The 22034-nt window shown below is 47.4% G+C and overlaps 1 protein-coding gene and 1 long non-coding RNA gene across 5 annotated transcripts; both read right to left on the bottom strand.

Moving 5' to 3' along the window:
* Positions 1-3252: 3252 nt before the first annotated feature.
* Positions 3253-5148, bottom strand: LOC120670782. Its single transcript, XR_005673367.1, has 2 exons — positions 4442-5148; positions 3253-4234 (listed from the first exon to the last, which is right to left on the bottom strand). It is a non-coding gene; the product is annotated as an uncharacterized LOC120670782 (long non-coding RNA).
* A 487-nt stretch (positions 5149-5635) lies between these two features.
* Positions 5636-13743, bottom strand: LOC120670781 (cysteine-rich receptor-like protein kinase 29). Of its 4 annotated transcripts, none has more exons than XM_039950926.1 (9): positions 13057-13743; positions 12674-12843; positions 10500-10763; positions 10157-10385; positions 9925-10075; positions 9626-9811; positions 9027-9069; positions 8116-8148; positions 5636-6050 (listed from the first exon to the last, which is right to left on the bottom strand). In XM_039950926.1, exons 3-9 carry the CDS (start codon positions 10660-10662, stop codon positions 5776-5778), a joined length of 1080 nt encoding a protein of 359 aa, XP_039806860.1. In that variant the 5' UTR covers positions 10663-10763; positions 12674-12843; positions 13057-13743; the 3' UTR covers positions 5636-5775. The 4 variants fall into 4 exon arrangements, with proteins under 4 accessions (XP_039806860.1, XP_039806861.1, XP_039806862.1 ...); XM_039950927.1 differs by having other exon boundaries at positions 13376-13743; XM_039950928.1 differs by having other exon boundaries at positions 13380-13743.
* Between the last annotated feature and the right edge of the window lie 8291 nt (positions 13744-22034).

Raw genomic sequence — 22034 nt, 5'->3', positions numbered from 1 at the left:
TTCAACAATGTAGACGTAGGGGCGCCTTTGTGGCAATCCGAACCACGGGATAAATCCTCGTGTCGAGAGTTCGCTTCCTCTCATCCCTCTCATTAAGCTTTCGTATTTCATATTGCAACTTGTGTACCTTTACTTTTTTAATGTAGTATCTTGCTAGGATTGGCTATAAGTTACAAATTTTTTTTGGGATGAGGGTTTCACACTAAGGTGAACCGTAGTTGCACATCTAGATAGCTTGAATTAGTTTAAGTTTTGTGCAAACTAGTTGGAGCTATATGTTTAGGTTTTAATAGTGCCTAATTCACCCCCTCTCCCTCCTAGGCTAAAGAACCCGATCGTTTTCAATTAATCCACATGGTCAGCAATCTGCACGTTATGCAGCTAGACAGCAAATCTGGTGGCACTTAGGATCTCACCTTGGAGGTTGGTGAGGAAGTGGTCGTGTATGAAGTAGGAGGCCTCAGGGCCGCCATGACCGTCGAAGACACTAATAACAGTGCCAAGAGGCAGGGCTGACTCGACAAAGAACAGGTCCTCAAGGAAAAAGTTAGCCTGCACGACAGAGATGGAGAGGTCCCCGTAATGGCAGCACGCAAGGTCATGCCACCATAAGAGGCCGTTGTATCCTTCATGGCCACCAGATTTGGATTTCAAGGTGGGCTTGACCGCAGCGCACGTAGAGCGCAACCTCTCGAGTGTCCCACTAGTTTGCGGGCGAGGATATTTAGGCTGTTTGTTTTCGTTTATCTTAAACTCATTTTTTTAAGTCGACTGTCCAGAAAATCGGTTGTCTGAATAAATTAGGTGTTTGGCAATTCTGATTAACTCCTAAACTGATGATATTTTATTTTTTACTGAATAAGGGTAGAAAGCAATAATTCTAATGTTTTTCGTGTATCTTGACTAGATAATGATATTATAGTAATATTAAATATATGTTAAAGCTAGATCTATATAAAAAATAGAGAAACAATATTCTCTTCCTATTTTTTCATATTTATTTTCCTTTCCTCCTTTATCTTATCCACTCTTCTTCCCCCACGCAGCTCTTGCAACCACTCTCGGCTCCTCATGCAGGCATCGGCCACGGCGCTGGTGTGCGCCGGCTGCGGAGGGCTCGGCCACGGCGCTGCTGTGCACCGGCTGCCGGTGCCACTGCAGCTTCCTGCACATGCCCAGGCGTGGGTCTCCAACGCCCGTTGGCCGCCTCCGCCCGCGGTCGGTGCGGCAGCAGGGGAGGGCGGGCGGGAGGACAGGGGCTGCAGCGTTGCTCCGGTTGGGGGAGAAGGCAGGGGCGCCGGTGCTGCTTGGTCTCGGGGGATGGAAGTGCCAGCGGCGCAGATCCAGCTCGCGCGTAGGCAGAGCACGAATCAGGCCGGCGGCTCCGAGCTCGCTCGGGTCTGCGCACGGGAGGGGCCGCGTCTCCCCGAGGGCGGCGCAGAAGGGGGGGGGGGGCGGCGGCGATGAGGGGCCGCAGCGCCAGGAGGGGGGTTGGCAGCAGTAGGGCGGTGGCGAATGGCGGGGAGGAGAGCGTAAAATCTATTTATCGCGCGCGCAAGAAATCGCCGCGCCGTCGCAGAAGTGTCCCTCCTCCCCTGTTCATCTTCTTCCTCGCGACAGGGGAGGGGGCGCTGCCCCAGCGAGCAAGGGGGGAGGGGGAGGGGGGCGGGAATGTGTGGTAGGTGGGCGGAGCAGCCGCCGGTGAGGTCGCCGGCGACGGAGGTGGTGGCGGAAGGCGGCGGAGCTTATGGATCCGGGTTGCTGGGGGTGGGGGGCTCACTAGACCTAGAGGAGAGCTCGGCGGCGGCGGCGGCCCGGCGGCGGAGGCGGTTCGGCCGGCGGAGGGTGCGGTGGCGCGGGAGTGCTGCCGGCCGGGCGGGGCCGGAGCCCCGGTGGGCGGGGCCGGCGCCGGGGGCGAGAAGAAGGCGGCGCGGCGACAGCTGGACGGCGCGACGGCGAGCTCGGTTAGCATGGCGGCGGTGGAGGGCGGCGACGGAGCCGGGGGAGGCGGGGGCGGCGGGGGAGCACAGATGCGATGTGCCGTCGATTCCTCGCACATGCGAGGAATAGACGCGCCTGGAGGAGAGGGGGTCGCTAGACAGGGGGAGGGGCGGGGTATCGGGGCAGGGGGAGGAAAATCCGCTCGCTTCTACGATGCGCGACTCCTGCGACGACGGGGTGGGGAGAATCCCCTTTCACGTTGTATTCAGGATTTCGTGAGAAGCGGCGACGCACATAGGCCCAGTTTAGATCCATAAAATCAAAATGTAAAATTTTTATAAAAAATTATTTGTATGGTGTACTAAATATAGTCGAAAAATAAATCGCATTACACAAATAGACTGTAAATCGCGAGACGAATTTAATGAGCCTAATTAGAACGCGATTAGGCACTTAAATGCTACAATAATGCTATAGTAAATATGATCTAATGATGGATTAATTAGGCTCATTAGATTCGTCTCGTAGTTTACAGACGAGATTTGTAATTAATTTTGTGATTAGTCTACATTTAATACTTCAAATGTTGAAGATTCCATTCCAAAAATATAAAATACAAAATGATCTAAACAAAGCCATAATCAGAAAATAAGCAGATCGTTTGGGTGGAATTTTAGATTATTTCCATCCAGAATCAAATTATAAGTGGAAACAAACACCCCCTAAATGTCGGATGGATCTTTCTCTAGGACCTTCTGTTCTAGAGTCGTGTGTTCTTGATCACTAGAAAAGGCGCGCGACATTGCCGCGCAAGGCCTGTGACGGGCCAATTGCGATTGAAGTTGTATACGTTGTTTTTGAAACAGGTTGTGCTTTCTGTTGGTTTTGAGTGAGGGATCATGAGTATGAAATCATATCTAGTAGCTTAGATTTTACCACCCTCAAACCTGCAATTTTCACTACAACATTGGCAGGCCAATTGCGATTGAAGTTGTATATGTTGTCTTTGAAGAGCTTGTGCTTTCTGTTGGTTTTGAGTGAGGGATCATACCAGTATGAAACCATATCTAGTAGCTTAGATTGTACCACCCTCAAACCTGCAATTTTCACTACAGCATTGGCTGTCACTATATGAATTCAATACGATGAATATGAAACTCTACTGCTCCAGATTCCTTGTGAGAAAGTAGTTAGTGAGATGGAGAAGTAAAGGACTTGAGGAACCCATCATAACGCTACTAAGCTTGTCAGGGATCAGCTGCAGAGCAACACTTCTCAAAGTAAGCGGCATACTGACAAAATCAAGTGTTCTCATCGCCCTCTTTTCTAAAATTGGATGCATGCATAAGGTAACTATGTGTCTCATTTCTATGATTCCGAATGATTAATGAGACATCACCATACTCTTGAATGGTGTAAGTGGGAAGCATGCTTAAACTGAGCAGTTTCTTAAGAGAATGTACCTCATGATTGCACATTGTAACACATAGTCTGAACTCTTAAAAACACAAAAAACAATGACAGCACTCAAGTTGACAGAGACAACAGCTCCCACTTCACTTGTTGTGAAAAATACTCCACAAACTTTACCCTTAATGGTTGCAGTTCAAAATACTCCACGCACTAAAGTAAGTGAACTGGTGTTGCAAATGGCATAAAATTTATTAACCATGCTTATTAGAACTTACAGGAACGGAAATGAAAGTCTCCCTGCAATGCCTGCATCACCTGCAAAAAGCAATGCACCAATGTCACTGGTGTATAGCAGTTAAATCCAAATGAGATCTATGGCAATTGCTGAGTCGCAATACAAAGTATCAAGTTCCAAAGGTTATGCTTCAAGCTCATTGGTTGCAACAGAAATAACTAATTGAAATTATCTTTTCAGAGGTAACTTCCCTAAATATATTTAGAATGGTAAGATCTCAGTTTTGCAAATTAGTTGTTTCTGTAGTTTTTGGACTTCTGTAAAATCATTTCTATTTTCTAGATTGGAATTTGATAGTATGCATAAAGCAAATCTTGCTTGTTGGTAAAATGTGATTGCAGATTGAAAATCTGATTTCACTTCATAAACCAAGCTATTTATATTGTGAGACTCTGGGTAATGAGGAGACAATAAACCATGTATAACTTGGAGCTAAGAAAATTTGACAACAGGAAACATATGGAGAGGGGGGAAAATACCCACACCCCATAAATCTGCACATGTTGGGTAACCTCGACATGCTGAAGGCTTTGTATGGCCTCTGATCTAGATTCTCTAACTCAAGAATTTGATAATGTCTGCTTGCTGCTAGAAGAAGTATATAATCAGGTATGTACTGTATTAGGTAAATAAGAATGATATGATAGATATTGGAGTAATAAAATAAATTTCACTTCTGCGGTTGTTGCTATCGACCTATCGTAAAGAAAAATGGGCTTAGTGTAGATGAAGAAATCTATGGTAATCTTCAAGATCCATGTATTGAAACTAAGCTGAAGGTATCGCACGTACTGGAGCCGATGGCTTCCTAAAGGATGGCCTCGCTTTGCAACAACAGCAGCAGCTGGTTGCCGGCGTGGAGCAGGTTGGCCGGTGCCCACCGCAGTGCCGCATGGCTCACCTCTGAGAAATTCTGTTCTGGCTTCGCGCGATGGTGCTCCCTGGTCAGATGTTCGCGGCCATGGCGCGGAGCAGGCCACCACGCGGCATGGGGAGTGGGGAAGCCGCCTTCTGTGGAGCTTCAGCTGGCGGAGAGTGCGGTGGTGCCGGCAAGACGGCTGACGGCCACTACAGAGGCGGCCGACGGGTCCACATCGGAGCGGGAGAGGGCAATCCGAAGGTAGCGCATGGCGTGGGAAAGGGTTGCCGGGCGTGGGGAAGGAAGAGAATACGGCTGCTCTCCGCTCCGACTCGCGAAGGTTCGCGCCGCCGCCCCTGTTGTCTGCTCCGCCACGCCTCTGCTCCCCTCCGTAAGGGATGAAAGAGGAGAGCCTCGCCCGCGACGAGATCGCGCCGCCGCGCCAGGGCCGCGCCGCTCGGGTAGACCTCGCCCGTGCTGGAGCCGCGCCGCCCGCGCGGGGAAGGAGGCGGCGGCGGTGGCTATGCGGGCCCCTCTCCAGGAAGGGCACCCACCCGATCCTTCCCGGGCCGTTCGATCGGTCGATTCAACGGCCAGTGATTTTTCGGGCGACGTGGCGCAACGAGGAGCTAGAGAATCGCTCGGGGACGGACGCGCTTTCGTGTTTTAGAGATTTGTCCTGTACTTGTACATTGTACAATCATGGCACCCTCTGCATCAGCAGCACCTGCACCCATTTTTTTAGAAAGAAATAGTGTACTATCATTGCAACAACAATTAAGACTCTGACACTCAACAAACATCATGCTGCTCAATAATGTGCCAAAATCAAATTCTGCCTGACTTACCTTTTCTTTTACTGCCACAGTGGCAAATGAATGGTGGAAACACAAGGTAGTCACCATTCAGTGCCAGTGTGAAACTCACTCCACGAAAAAAAAGCCATTTGCATAACTACCCTCGTTTTCACCCTTTACTACACGTTTGCCCCTCTTTTTTTGAGCTTTGCATGTTTGCCCCTCTTTTTTGAATCCTAACACATGGTATGCCCCTACCCCTATTCTGTGAAGTAGAGCTAACGGTGTTAACAAAGTTGAAAGACAAAAATACCCTTGACATGGACGACAGGCCAGATTTGCATATTTGCCCTTATTTTCGAAATGTACAAGCAAATGGCCACATAAACTCTAAATAAATGATGTCAAAATCACATTTAAGCATAGAAGATCAAAGGTATATGTCACGATGACATTTAGGAATAATATTGTCACAGAATTAGCATTAGGGCAGCGGCGTGGCGGGGCTGTGCTTGCAGCGCGGGTCGAAGAAGGGGGAGGAGACGAGGCTGCAGTCGGAGTCGGTGACGCTGGACGTGACGAGCGGCTGCGGCGGGGGCCGGCGCGGCGGTGGCAAGGAGGTGGAGTTGCTGCAGCTGGTCGCGCGCGTCATCGCGCTCCTTCGCCACCTGACGGACGAGGTCGGCGAGCTTGGCGATGCTCTGCTCCTTCTTGAGCTCCTCGGCCACCTCCAGCTCCAGCGTGGCAGGGGCGGAGGCAGCTTGATGCCTGTGTATTCCCGGGAATACCCAACATTTCTTACATAAAATCAAGTATACTTCAACTTATACACAAATACATTTTTTGAGATAACTTATACACAAATACATATGGTGTTAGGCTTAAATTCTCCCACCAAGCCAGCCCAAAAGGCCCGTCAGCCCACAAATCGATCCCCTAGCCTCCAGTACTCCTCTCTCTCGTGTATCGATCTATCCCTCGGTCTCTCAGCACTCATCGGCTCGGCATCTTTCCCCAACTCGGAAATTGAATCCCAGCCCCAAATCAGCAAATCCTAAGCCCTAGACAACGATTAACCAAGGCACCGAGCGACGGGAGGATTGGAATCGGTCTCCTGCCTCCGTGATGGCAGGGCGCGACGGCGGCGGACGGTTGGCTCGGGGCCTCATGCTTGTGCTTCATAGGCCGCAACTCCGCTGAGGGCGTGGGCACGGCGGCACAGCTTGTCGGTGTCCTGACCCGGCGGTCCGTCACCAACTAGTGAAGATGTTGCGTGATCTCTCTCTCTCTGGATGGTTAATGCAAGAGGTAACACAGGAACACACGGGTTTATCCTGGTTCCTGCCGCGGGGCCGTACGTCCAGCAAAGGTGTGCGAGCACATTGTACTATCTTGCACTGGGGTACTTGTAGTAGGGGGTACAAGCGAGGCGAGAGAGGGAGGGAAGCTCCCAAGTCTCTGCTAGATGATTGAGGCAAGTGCCAATATCAGGAGAACGAGCGGGCGAAGCTAAGGAGTTGGTCATATGAGAGCGTGGAGGCGAGAGGGAGAATGGAGAAGATAGAGCCCGCCTCCCCCTTTTATAGACACAAGGAGGGGCGGTGTACATGTACGGGAGGGGGAAGAAGTTGTCGTTTCTCCCCGAATCGGGGGCGCACAGTGAACAACTACTATAGAAAGTACACTGTGGGGCACTGGAGATCATGGCGCCAAGTGTACGGTTGTCCTGAGCTTCGTCCTTAGCCTTGCGGAGATCGCGCCGACGTCCTTGCGGCTCCAGTGGGCGTCGTGGTGATTGCTGTGGAGGGTACCGTCCTCCGTGCTCGACGTGGCGGGGCGCCGAGGGTCCTGTGGGCGGGTGTCTTGCTCTGGTCAAGGCCCGGGCCGCGTTCGAGGGTCGCGCCCATGCCGATCGACGGTTCCGCAGCAGGAAAAGTACACGGGGTAGTACGGGGAGTTGGCAGCACAGTGGCGGGAGCAGTGCTGGGCATGTTCGCACAGGGCGTCGCAGGTTCCCATAGTGGCGCCATAGTGCTGGGGCTGGTTGAGCAGTGACCGGAGTTGGCGGATGGGATTCTGGTCACAGCCGCTGTGCGGCGTGGCGGCCTGACGCCGCCTGACCTCCCACTCCGCGGTGGAGTGGCTGGCATTTATTGCTTTTGTCCGGCGGATGGTGAGCCGGCGGATCGTTAACTCCGTCTGCCGAGGGGTAGCCTCGAGCGAGGCGGAGTTGGCCTGCTCTCCTGAGGGTAGGTCAGTGACCCTCGAGCGACGCGGAGCTGCGGTGCGCTGTCGAGGGTCTCGGCGGGGAGGCCTCGAGCGAAGCGGAGATCGCTCCGCAAGTTCGAGGGGAGTTTTGAATAGGTCGTACTGTGGACGTGGGCTACGTATTGGGCCTTTTGAGTCCTTTCCTTTCCTTTGGATCGGAAGGAGACTGCAGGCTTTGGTGGGCCCGATCACTCGACACGTGTTTTGCGTTTTGAAGGTGATTTAGTCCCCTAGTTATGGTGCCCCTAATTATGGTACCCGACACAGCTGGTCGCCGCTAGGGCGGGACCGGGGGAGGTGCTGGGGCAGGCCAGCAGCCCCAGCAACCAGGCCCTCGACCAACAGCGGCAGGTCGCCAAGTGAGAGGAGGCGGCCGACTGCATTTTGCATCCAAGCATTGCTAATGACAACTTGTAGCTTTATTTCCTCGATTAACTATTATTAGTACTGACATATTGCGGATTTTTTTACTGTTCAACTGCTCTTTTTTCGAAAGTGGGAATACCCAACTTTCGAATCCTGGCTCCGCCACTGCAGCGTGGTGGCCACCAGGCTCTCTTCAGCTCCGCCACGCTCTGGCATCAGCAAGAAATCAAGATAGTTAGTACTCTTTTTTGTTTCTTCATGTTGATGCGTGCAAGATTCAAGAATCATTGGCACAAAAAAATTTGGGATGCAAAAAAATCAGTTTCAGAAATTCAGAATTAAAACTGATATACTAGCACTAACAATAATCTGGTTAAATTTCGCTGTACGGCTGGATGCAACAACGGTCGCGAAACACAAGGTGATGGCTGGACAGAGACATGGCAGCACGATCTAGAGGGCAAATGATTTGGATTCCTGCAAATGATTGCTCCATACAACCACTGCCAGCTAGGATCTGCGCGCACCGTCCCCTGCCGCCCCACGCTGCTCCGCCCAGCGCCGGTGCGTGGCCGCGAGGGGATCCGCGCGCCCTCCGCCCAGCGCCGGTGCTGCCCTGCCTCACGCCGCCCTCTGCTGCCGATCTGCCTCCAGCCGCCGCCGCCAGGGAGAGAGCGAGAGGGAGGGTACGAGTGGAGGAGGACACGGGAGAGAGTGGGGTGTTGCAGATAAGGCAGGGGCAATAGAGTCATTACATACCTTTTTCTCTCCTCCAATCTTTTTTCTTTTTTTCAAACAAACAACCTCTGACGGCGTTCGGAAACGAGGGCAGACGGACAACCCAGGTTCAAAAAATGGGGGCAAATATGCAAACTCTAAAAAAAGGGGCAATGGTGCAGTTGGAGGTGAAAACGAGGGTAGTTATGCAATTTGCCCTAAAAAAAGCTCTCTCTAAACCTTATAGCAGTTCATCAATATTTTAATAAACAAGGACAGAAAGCTTTATCTCCTTGTATGATATTTATCAATCTGTTTCTGGATATGCCACTTAGCTCTTAGACAATGATCATGAATTCATGATGCTTACCAGAATTCCTTTGTTGCTTGGATTGCGTGGTTTGTAAGTTGTCCTGCAACAACAAAATTAGGTCCAATCCTCATCTAGAAAAAATTAGGCAACATTGCGGTGAATTACATCAAATCCATATATCTACTTAGAAAGTGCTTTAGATACCCAACTATCCATATAATATCAAGATTCATCCAGTAACAACGAACAACCGATTAAGCACAATATACTATATATGATACAGTATTAATTTCTGAATATTATCAGTGGGGCTGGCTCCATTGTTTAAAAAATCTTGTAGTGACAACTACAATTAGTTTCTTTTTTTTTAGCTCCAATAGTTTATTAGTACTCTCCTTTCTTATCACTCGCATAGATATATGAAAAAGAGTATAATGGTACAAGGTGAAAAAAAAACAACTGTAGAGGTAAAGTGCCAAAGATTGAAATTAAAATGGTAGTAGTGTATGAGATGAAAATTTGTTTATTGAGGACGATATATGGAAGCTAATTTAGCTTAATCATTCCATTAAACATAAGATGAGGAATGACACAATTTGTAGACAAGTAACGTTGAAAGTGAAAATGAATAGTCGATGGGAAAAGTGTGACAAAACCTGGTCTGGTAGTGATCCTTTTCCATTATCAATCTTATTCAGTTCATCAACAATCTCTGCTATAGTAGGCCTTTTCACTGGGTCGGAATCCACACATCTTAACGCTATTTCGATGCATGTCTTAATTTCATGTGATGTATGCGATGAATTTGTGACCTGAAGCCTTTCCTCCCAGTTTCCATGTACCTACAGATTTGAAACACAATGCCGAAAGATGGCAAACATGCACAGAGGCAAGTCAACACAACATAATGTTTGTGAAAAAGGTCTGATGTTCATGTTGTAGGATGTTTTCTTACAAGATCAATAAACTCTTGGCGAGGCATATTTCCACATTCCAAGTAACCCCCACATCCTGTCATTACTTGTATGATTATAACACCCAAACTGAATACGTCAAACTTATTTGTGATGTGGTATCTATTGATGTACTCCGGTGGCATGTATCCCCTGCATGATACCAAATAAAATATTTTTTTAATAAAAAGTTAACAAAAGAGGTTGACGATTCCTCATTCAGAATCAACTTACGGCGTTCCTATGATTCCTTTCGTGGTACAGGTTTGTGCTGAATCAAAGAGTCTTGACAAACCAAAATCTCCTATTTTTGGCACCATGTCCTTATCCAGCAGTATATTTGCAGGTTTTAAGTCTAGATGGTAGATAGGATCTTTGGATCCATTGTGAAGATAGTGTAAACCCTCACAAATTCCTTTAATTATTTTGTAACGTGTGTGCCAACCAAGTCCGCTGCATTCATCTGTACAGATAATAAATAAAGGTGTGTTACCAAGACATAAAATCTAGAGAGCATTTTTCTTGTTTCCACGCAATGATCCAAAAATACTATAATCAAAGTAGAGCACAATCATACCAGAAAGAAACTTGTCAAGGCTTCCACCCTGCAAGTATTCAAAACAGAGAGCTCTTTCTTCCACTCCAGCATAAACATATTGTCCATTGTACTCCATAACTTTATGAGCTATTTCATAGCAGTAGCCAACTAAGCGGATGATATTTTGATGTTGGAGTCTCATAAGGTTAGTGCACTCATTTGTAAATTGCTTATCATCTTCAAGTCCTATATGCTTATTATAAAGCTTCTTTACTGCAATCTCTTCCCCGTTGTTGAATACTCCTATTAAATTATATCTCGTTTAACATTGTGCATGGGGTTGTTGTACACTCGTAGTTAATGATAGTAAAATATAAATTTGAAATATACAAGACCACAATAATAAACACAGAGTAGAATGCACTGTAGGTCCTTAAACTAGTTGAGCTGTTCTGTCCAGGTCCATGAACTTTGAAAATACATTTTTAGGTCCAGGATCTATTTAAGTGAGTCGTTTGAGGTCCAAAACTTGCCTCGCCATCGCCCGCATCCGACGTGGACGTGCCACGGTGGCAGTTAGAGGGCGCCCTCGCTGGTCCACGCGAGGCGTGCGTCAACCTGGCACCTGGCCCGGTGAGCGCGAGCGTGGCGTACGCGAGCGCGCCGCCGGGCAGAGCTCGCCTGCGCCCTTCGCCCCCTTCCCTTGCTGCGCGGCGGTCGTGGGCGGACCGGGCGGAGCGGCGCGCGCGGTCAGAGGCAAGCCGGGCTCCACGCCGCGCGGGGCTCCGGCGTTCCGCGGCGGGCGGTGGCGCGGCCTGCAGCATCCGGGCGGAGGCGGCGCGCGGAGGCCGCGGAGCGGCGGCGACGCACGCGCGAGTGGGAGGAGGTGGAGAAGGAGCAGGGGCGGCCGCGAGCGAGCCGAGCGAGGCGCCGTGCCGCTGAGTTCAAGCTCGTCCGATACCAAGCGCAGCGGAGCAGGGGTCTCGCGGAGGAGCAGAGCTCCTGGAAGACCGCGCGCCGCCCCCTTCCTCTTCCCTCGCAGCGGCCTCGGCTCGGCTCCGGCCGTGGCGCCGCCCCCTTCCTCCTCCCTCGCAGCGGCCCCGGCTCGGCTCCGGCCGCGGCGGCGGAGCTCCAACTCGCGCGCCGGCGAGCCATGGGGGCGTGCGGCGGGGCAGAGGACGCTCTGCTCCGAGCACCTCGCCGGCTCCCCCTCCGTACGGCGCCAAGGACCCGCCAGCCTCAAATTGACCACGCAAACAGCGTGGGCATGCTCAGAGGCTCACCCCAAAGCAGCACAACACGACAGCAGGGCCCCAAATCGACTGGAGCACGGTCGACCACGACGGAGGCGGCGACGGAAAGCTGAACGTCGACGAGCTTCGTGTTCCGGCCAACCTGCTGCACAAATCGACCAACGGTCAAGCCAGAGAGCACTACAGCATCAAGGCGAGCATGAGGCAAAAGCAAGGAGGAAGAGAACGCGGCCGGAGAAAGCTGGCCACGGCAAGGCGGTCCGCGGCAGTGCGCCGGCCGGCCGCGAGGAAGAACGGGGTGGGTGAGTGGCTCCGGTACTGCGGGGCGCAATTGAGCGATGCAAGAGGTGCACAAGGATGAGGCGAACACATTGACACAGCTAATTTGGATGGAGGGTGAACGGAGTGGCTGGATTATGCCGGCGCGGTGGAGATCGGCTCGGCCGCCGGTGCGCGCTGGGGAGCTCCGGCCGGCCGCCGCGGGCTCGGGCGCAGACGAGCTCTGCCCGGCAGCCGCGAGCGTGCGTGCCGAGGAGCTCCGCCACGTTCGCCGTGGGCGCAGGCAAGCTCCGCCCGGAGTCCGCCCGGCCAGCGCGAGCGCACTCCGGGGGAGCTCCGCCCTAGCCGCCATGGGTGCGCGTGGAGGGCAGCTGCGCCCCGGCCGCCGCAGGTGCAGGCAAAGGCAAGCTCGGCTCGGCCGCCGGTACGCGCGAGGGAGCTCCGGCCGGCCGCCACGGGCGCGGGCGCAGGCGAGCTCTGCCCGGCGGCGCGCTAGCGCTCACCGGGCCAGGTGCCGCCGTGGCACGTCCCCGTCGGATGCGGGCGATGGCGTGGCAAGTTTTGGATCTCAAGTGACTCACTTAAATAGATTCTGGACCTAAAAATACATTTTCAAAGTTCATGGACTTGAATAGAACATCTCAACTAGTTTAAGTCAGTGCATTTTACTCATAAACATACCTTGTAAACCACTCCATACCCTCCATAACCAATTATGCGATCCTTGGAAAACTTATTTGTGATTTGTTCTAACAAATGGAACGTGAAATCCCTTGGCACCCCACGTGTATGTTGCTGATTGTTGTCCATGGTATTCTCGAACTCCTACCAAGGCTGGTGCGGCATCCCATCTATAATAACAAATAAATCCTTCCACATGAGTTAAGCTAAGCTCATGCATGTGCATAAATTTGCAAACAATAAAAGACATGTGGCATGGGGATTAACTAACTATTCACTGATTCGAAAGCAAAAGTACCAGAAAAAAAACTTTGGACATGTCACAGACAATTTGAAGATTAATTAATATAACTTGTCTTCAACTCTGCGGAAAATGCAAATACCCTCGAAAGAAAATTACAAAGAGATGGTCCGGCTCTATGATGATTGCTGCCGCAACTTGATGTGCTCAATCAGCAGGGGTGGTCAGGTAGAGGCTGAAGCACTCCATGGGCATGGTGGGTGGACTGCGGGTCTGCAGCTGTGTGAGTGACTGAGCAGAAGCAGATGAAAAAGCCGACGGCCACGGATGAGACCGGTGAGGGTCTGCGTGTTGGTGGTCAGACCACTGTTGGAGGCGGTCACGCCGAAATAGCGGGACAGCAAGACAGAGAAGAGGGAGGAAGACCACGATCTGAGCCCTTATCAGAAGTTCAGAACTACCTACGGTCGAATGGGAAATTCGGCGGCAGGGCAGGAAGCTGCAGTCGATGCCTCAAGGTCGATAGCAGCAAATCAACCGGAGGGAGTGGAGTCAGGGGCGGAGCCCATAGCCGGATCTGGGAAATGAGGCGGAGAGGATGAGAGGCCGAGACAACTAGTTTGAAAAACGATCACATCAAGAGGAGGAGGAGGAGAAGAAGGGAGGAGGAGGAGCAGAGTTGTCGTGCGGCAGAGGCATCGAGAGCGACGCATGCGAGCTGGGAAGAGGGAGGGGGAGGGAGATGAAGCGGAAGCAGCAGCGGCGCCGCTCATTTCGGCTATGGCTGCGCGAGGGAGGGGATGGATCGGTGTGGCCGATTGGGACGGATCACGGACTCACGGTTTCAAAGCAAAAAAATCTATATCACCCCTCATCTATAAGAGGTGGACTACATAACCTCTAATTTATGAAACAATCTATATCATCCCCTTAAACTTTTCAAAACCAGTCAAATTACCCTTTAAAATAGTTTTAAAATATCATAGTAAATTACAAAAAAATTATAAAATAAAAAAATATAATTCTGTTGGACTCCAAATAAGTAGATCTACACAGTGAACATATAATATGATATACTTTAGTATATTTTTTTACAGTTATGAAGAAAAATATAGATATAAAGCTACAGCAAAAAATATATTAAAATATAATATATTATATGTTCTCTGTGTAGATCTACTCATTTAGAATCTAACACAATTGGATTTTCCATTTTATAATTTTTCTATGATTTACTATGATTTTTCAAAACTGCTTTAGAGGGTAATTAGACCAGTTTTGGAAAGTTCTGGGCGTGATACAAACCGTTTCATAGTTTGGGGGTTACGTAATCCAACTCACATAAGTGAGGGGGTGATATAGATTTTTTCCAGTAGGGTTGTAGCTCTCCATTAGTGTTATGTGACTAGATTCAACGCGTGGCGTTGCCACGCTTGGGCTTTTCTAGGCCAGCATGAGTACCGTGAGCCTATTTATTCATCTGTCGGTGGAATTGTGTTTGAAAAAGTTTAGACTGGTAATGCCTCTTTTAGAGTCAAGTTATTTGTTTGAGTCTCAAAATTTATATTTCTCTCGTGATGATGTGTGTACTGAAATTGAAGCAAGAGTGAATTGTATGTTGATTGTTGAAGATGCTGGAATATATAGAAGAGCCAGGTGGTTATCAAATAACTGATCTTAATTATTATTATATGTGGAAATCATTGTGCTCAGATGTGCCGGAATTTGAGGAAAAATAGAGATGATCGGGTTTTATGGCTCTTATTTCACATCTTCGGTTGAGAAAGGATTCGTTTAATTTGAAGATAGATTAACTTTCATAAGAATATGATTCAAACAAAAAAAAACTTTCATAAGAATCACTTCAAATGAAGGCCCCTTAGCTTTTACACTCTTCTTATATCAAATATATTATCTTATTATTTGGCCAACAAACGAAACCTCCACGTTCGCTCTCAAGGTCTAGAAATTCCCACATTAATCGGAAAAAAAATTAAAATTACCCACCAATGCCATTACGAAAAAATTAGCCTAAAATATCCATATACATGTTTATAAATTACCCACCACTGCCATTACGTTAAATATTAGCCTAAAATATCCTTAAACATAAATAAATATAACCCACCTTTGTCATTAGATAAATAATTAAATCCAAAACATAACAGTTTTGGTATGCTACGAGCTACCTTTACGCATAAATAAATATAACACACCATTACCATTAAATAAACACTTTAAATCCAAAACATAAAAATTTTGATATATTGTATGCTACGAGCTACCCTTACACATAAATAAATATAACACACCATTACCATTAAATAAATACTTAAATCCAAAAAATAAAAATTTTGGTATATGCTACGAGCTATGAGTACCAAATAGAGAGGAAGAGATAAGAAACAAAATGATGCGATATATTTAGTGTTGTAGGGTCTTAAAAGAGAAAAAAAATCACACAGAGAATGCCATGAGAGCTCCAACGCCCATGTCAAGGAGGAATATGTTGATTCATGAGACGACACCGAAGGATGATGAGGAGCAGCAATGAAATTTTAGGGTGTGTTTAGATTACTTTGCCAAATTTTTTTGAAAGGGAATCTTGCTAATTTAGAGTATTAAATAAAATCTATTTATAAAACTTTTTGCACGGATGGGTTGTAAATCGTGAGACGAATCTAATGAGCCTAATTATTCTATAATTAATTCATAATTAGCAGATGATTACTATAGCATCACTATTGCAAATCATGCCCCTTTCGGGGGGCATTCCGATTTCGTAAGGGGCATGATAAATATGTATATGGATTAATTAGGCTTATTAGATTCATCCCATAATTTACAACCTATCCGTGCAAAAAATTTTGTAAATAGATTTTATTTAATACTCCATGCATGTGTCCAAACATTCTGTGTGATGTTTTTGGGTGTAAAATTTTGGGATCTAAACACAGCCACTGCCATGGGCATCCATCGTGATGACGATGACTCTCCAACCTCAGCAAGAATCATGAGTTCATCATCTAAATACCAAGCACATAGACGTGCAGTAGAAGCACAGCCTCAAAAGTCTCGACCTTCAACCGCAGCACTATTGTATATGTCAATGCACCTATTGTCTCAAATGGACTTAAGGAGCATTAACAGATTGACAATCTGCTGCCATGGAGATGAGCATACTTCTATAAGTCTGAGCGCTGAGTTCATCGGCATCAACGGAGCAACACCATGTTGGTTGGTCGTGGACTCAATCTACATAGAGACATGCTGGCCTGCATGTCCAAAGACATCGCGAGAACGCTAGTTTGGTGGAGTGGGGGCAAGCAACAATATCAAAATAGTCGTGCAGATGGTCTCCACCTTCACTCTTAGAGCTTATAAATTACTCACATTAATCGAAAAATAGAAATTACCCCACTACCATTATGATAAATATTAATGTAAGATATCTTACACCTAACTAAAACTAAATCCAAGGGCCATTATGAAAAATTAATCTAAAATATCAGTCATCTATGTACAAATTAGAAACATATACTATTAATTAGAAATTGAATAATAAACAATTATTCAATCAGAGTAGAAGGAAAATAAAAATATTTATATGAAGAATATAGTAGTAAAACTTAATCAAACAAGATCTTAGTATTTACCCAACAAAAAGAGTCTCCATGATCTCTCTCAAGGCCTAGAAATTACCATGTTAATCATAGAATTTAGAAAAAATGACAAACATTGGCAGGGGCGGAGCCAGGATTTGATCATTGGGGGGGGGGGCAAGCAGTGATTGGGGGGGCCAACAGTCTTGCCGCAGGCTACCGCTGAGGTAAATTTCACTTTTGATAATGGTGCTACGGGATCATTAGGGGGGCCAGGCCCTTGCCCGCCCCCCTTGTCTCCGCCCCCCCCTGACCATTGGTTTTTCTGGGTATGTTTGAGATTGATTTGTGATATGATGGCAACATAGATTATCATGTATATTTTAACAGAGTCATGATGGAATATCCTATGCATTAGATATAGAGAGATAGATCATGTACATGTTTGAGTTCACCAAGACTCCAGGACATACTGTATATTTGAATGAATCAAAATAAAATATCCTATGTATTAGATATAGCGTGATAGATCATGTCGTGTATTTGAATTGATTAGGAGGACTCCAGGAGATATAACAAAACGTCAAATATATGGAAATAAATGATTACTTTACCATGTTGGAATAGAATCTATCAAACACTAGGTAATCATGAATCGTGATGCAAAGCAAGCAGATCATAACAGCAGAAAGAGCTTCCAATGCCGAGTTCCCACGGGTCATGCAGAGAGACGTCGTCGCTAATATCAGTGCGTCCGGCCGGTGATAGCATCATATCAAATTTGCAGTCGCGGAAGTTGTACCGGGCAGCTAGCTCAGGCTTAAGAGGAGCAAACCATCACCGTCAAGGACTCGGGGAAGCTGACGTAGTAGCCACCAGATGCGAACAAGCTCTGGAGAAGCTAGCGTGATGACGAACCGCCGATGATGGAACTCGAGCTCTCCCTAGAGGACGAAGAACTGCAAGGTGATATCTAATTAGGTTCCGTGCAACAAACAACGCGGAAGCAGAGTTTCAGCAAATAGTCAGAAACCTGTATTAGATTACAGCTGGCAGCTAACTTCTCCAACATCAATCAAGATTGCTGCAGGGATGAGATCATGAGAGAGAGAGGGAGAGAGAGAGGGATGGAGGGAGGATCATTAGGATAACACAACAATTAACCGTGAGCACAAGTGGCTAGCATAGGATTGGATCAAGGAGGTGTTGCAATTTTTAAGCTTCAAAGGCATCGATCAACGACTAAAAGCATGTGCATGTCATGCAGCCCCCTGAAGCATCTCCGCTCGCACAGGAAGTTGTGCATTGGGCCCTAGCCAGCTATGCTAATTATTGCAGCATAAATAAGTTCAATATTCACAACTCCAAAAGCCATGAGCAGGGAGTTACAACAGATACAGTCAAAGTCTCAAAGATAAGCATGTTGGATCAAATGACCAGCACTTTTCATTGTTTACCATTCATTTGTCTTTCTTGGTTCTAATGAAAACATTATCTTTTCATGAACACCTCATGCTCACAATGTTGAAAATTCAGACTAATCTGATACATTTTCGTTGTTCCGGCAGCATCCACCTTTACCTACCCTAAATAACCCAAGCATGGTAACTTTGCTTATGCTATTTTTCAGTTGCAGGGCAAAGGATATTTGCTGAGTGATTACTATAAACTATCATGAGCTACTACTCCAGAATAGTTAGTACTAACTCATACATATTATGTTGTTTAAGCAAGATCTCAAAAGGCCGGGCAAGAAGGTGCAGATTACCAAATATTCAATTAAGCTCCATTGGGTCAGTCTGAGGTATGCACAACAGAACTCATTTTTTTTGTTACTACACAACTTATCTTCACCTCGACTGTATGTACCAACGGTATACAAGTTTGTTTATATAATAAACTATTTCCTTAATTTAAATAGAATCTTAATGAAAAAATACAAATCCAAAGTACAATAACATAATAGAAAGTATTAATCAGGGCACCGGCAGCACAGGTTGTGCTGGGAAGTAGGTAATGGGGGCAGGGGTGGAGGTGGCGCCGGGAGGCAGAGGGGGCCGAGGGCGAAGGAGATACTAGAACGCATGCGGATACAGCGGTGGCCATGCGGAGGAGGAGAAGGAGAGGGCGATTGGATTAGGGGTAATACTATCTACAAGTCAAAAAAAACATTTTGGCATTGACACAATCCTCATAACTTTGATTACTACAACAATACACTTTAATGAAACTAAATAATTTTAAATTGACATTAAAAAAACAAACACAACTATCTCAAAATGATATCTAATTCAAACCTAGAGGGGTATAAAAAAAATACAATTTGATTCTCAAAACACAACTTTGAGCCTTTTATCTAAAAATATCAAAACACTATATAAGGTAGATTTTTATAAAATTACAAGCAAAAAAATTACTTATATATATATTAATATATTCACACTCAAAACCTCAAAATTATTTTGTAATCAACATTAAAACAACAAACTTAGAACAATCTCAAAACTTGAGGGAATATGAAAAAATAAATCTAATTATTATATGGAGACAAAATGACTCATCAAAATTGAGGTAACACTTTAACACATCTTGATTTTCCTAAAAACATATTGCTTTATGAGAGCCAAATTAAAAAAAAGTTATAACCTAATAGATAATTACATCTAGCCGCACGAGTAATAAATAGAAATAATTAAAAAAATAATATTACAAATAGGAACATCTAGCTGCGCAAATGCGCGGGTGGCTTCCTAGTTCATACTATTTGAGGTGGGATCAATGCTGGATCATATTGTTTGTGGAAAACTTCAGCATTTTTTTCCCAATCAGCTCTGCTACTCCTTTTCAATCATCATTTAAAAAAAACCTGAAGGCTCGTCTCCGTTCATTGGTACCGTGAGTTGAGGTCACCGTCGCCGTCACCGCGGGAGCCGCGCTCGTCTCCGGAGCCGGCCGGGTCGACGGCGAAGTAAGCAAGCGCTACCGCGCAGTGGAGGCGACCTCCCAAACTCGCATCGCAGCCCCTGTGGGCCGTGGTCGCCGCCGCCACGGGATCCGTGCTCATCTTCGGGGCCGGACCGACGTCAAGGTAGGCAAGCGCCACCGCGCCGTGGAGGCCGACCTCCCCGCCTCGTGGTAGTGGCCCCATGTGGGTGGTGTTGGAGTAATGGGCTTGGCCCATTACTTCTAAAGCATTAAAAGAATTTAAAGCCCACTATTAATGCTAGGGAATCAATGCTTAATTCTGTACCGGGAATTGAGGAGGATCTCAACCGACTTAAAAGGTGGACTTCGTGTACACCACTTGTGAAGCCGGTAAGAAGAGGACGGTGAACCACACGCGCGCGCGCTCGCTTGCCTCGCCGAGCCGGGCCGGGCCGGGCCGGGCCGTGGCCGAGGCGAGGCGCGGCGCGGCCGGACGGGCGGTGCGGTGCGCGTGCGCGTGCGCATGCGCGTGCGCGGCCGGACGTGACGTGCGGTGCGGTGCGGTGCGACGTGATGTGCTGAGATGAGAAGGATGTTTTGCAGTAAAGAGTATTAAAACAGAGGGTTAATGTCGTCACTAATGACCGGACATTGAAGGCTCTTTACGACGTCCAGGTTCGTTGAACCTGAGGCACATTAACTGCCGCTCATCAAAGCCATTCGTGACGTCCAGGTTCGTTGAACCTGAGGCATATCGTGCCTATATAAACCAGCACCCTCTCCTCTCATCCTCACTCATCTCAAGCACTCATCCAGGTACTCCTCTTCAGGAGACCTCTCCCTTCTCCCTCAGCTGCTTTCTGCCTTCCCCACCGCTAGCACTGCGCGCACAGGTCTAGCGAGAGCAGGGCCTCCGGAACCTTTGCTCGCTGAAGGTCCTGCACGGGACGCGGGCAATTAGGTTTTTGGGGAGCGTCTTGACGCATCTGCTCGCTCCCTGAACGACTCCTTCGTCTAATTCCCGGCGTAACCGCTTGTGCGAATGACTACTTCGTCTACTTCCCGGTGTAACCGTTCGTGGGACTGCACTACGAACATCTTCCTGCATCGACATAGTTCGGCTACTTCGAGCAAGACCAGTCGAATAGCATGTCTATTCCAGCTGGTAACGGCGCAACCGGTGCCTCCGGCACTGGTCCCGCCTTGGGGTACTTACTAAACCTACTCTGGTTTAATTCTTTGTTCATGCTTATTAGTGAGAATAACATGAACACATGCACATATCTTGTACACAACTTATCACTCATCTATATCATGAAATTGATATTAATATTTGGAATTAAAATATACCGAAAATTGCCTAGATATCTAACAATCCAAAAACCTAATTGTGTTAATAGGCTTTTGGTATCTAGCTTTGCTGCATCAATCAAACCACCACCTTTTGATGGTTCAAATTACAAACGTTGGCAAAAGCGGCTTATACTGTGGTTAACACTATCGAGAGTGATCCATGTGAAAGAGGGTAAGCCTGAACAATTCTCTCCAGAGGAAGGGAGTGCGTTCGATGAGGCTGATATCCTCTTTCGAGGCTTGATCATTAGTGTTCTCGGTGATAACCTGGTGGATTCTTATATCCGGCTGCCAACTGGCAAAGCATTGTGGGATGCTCTTGAGGCTCAATATGGAGTATCTGACGCCGGGAGTGAGTTGTATATCATGGAGCAGTTCCTTGAGTACAGGATGGTCGAAGACCATTCTGTAGTGGAACAGGCTCATGAAATACATACTCTGGCAAAAGATCTCAAAAATTACAGAAAAGAGTCCCCATGTGTGTTACCCAATAAGTTTGTGGCCGGAGGTATAATCTCTAAGCTGCCACCTTCTTGGAGGGACTTTGCTACTTCTCTAAAACACAAGAGACAGGAGTTCACAATAGATGGACTCATAGGGACTCTTGATGTTGAGGAGAAGGCGAGAGCAAAGGACATACGTGGGAAAGGAGTTGTTGGTGCTACAAGTGCCAATCTTGTTCAGAAGAACAACTCCCACAAGAACAAGAAAAAGCCACCGCAGAACCAACCAAAGACTAAGAAGACAACCACTTTTAAGAAGAAGAAGAAGACGAGAGCTTGCTATGTGTGCGCTAGTACGGATCACTTTGCTGCAAAGTGTCCGAACCCGCAAAGGCAACAACTCCGCCAACATGGTTATTAGCGAGCCTGGAGGAACTTCGGGGTACGGTAATTTATTACCTACTGTTCTTTCAGTCTTTGGTTCACCCGAGTGGTGGGTTGACACTGGTGCTAATATTCATGTTTGTGCTGATGCTTCTTTGTTCTCTTCTTACCAGACCGGCGAGACTTCCTCCTTGCTGATGGGGAACGGATCACATGCGCGTGTTCTTGGTGTTGGTATGGTAAATCTGAAGTTTACTTCGGGGAAGACCGTGCAGCTGAAGAACGTGCAGCATGTCCCCACCATCAAGAAGAATTTAGTCAGCGGCTCTCTACTGTGTAGAGATGGTTTCAAATTAGTCTTTGAGTCCAATAAATGTATCTTGTCTAAGTTTGGTACTTTTGTTGGAAAAGGT

The sequence above is a fragment of the Panicum virgatum genome, chromosome 4N, assembly GCF_016808335.1.
Source record: "Panicum virgatum strain AP13 chromosome 4N, P.virgatum_v5, whole genome shotgun sequence".
Lineage (NCBI taxonomy): Eukaryota > Viridiplantae > Streptophyta > Magnoliopsida > Poales > Poaceae > Panicum > Panicum virgatum.
Note: the sequence above shows the minus strand (reverse complement) of the source record. Positions and strands in the feature narration are given on the sequence as shown.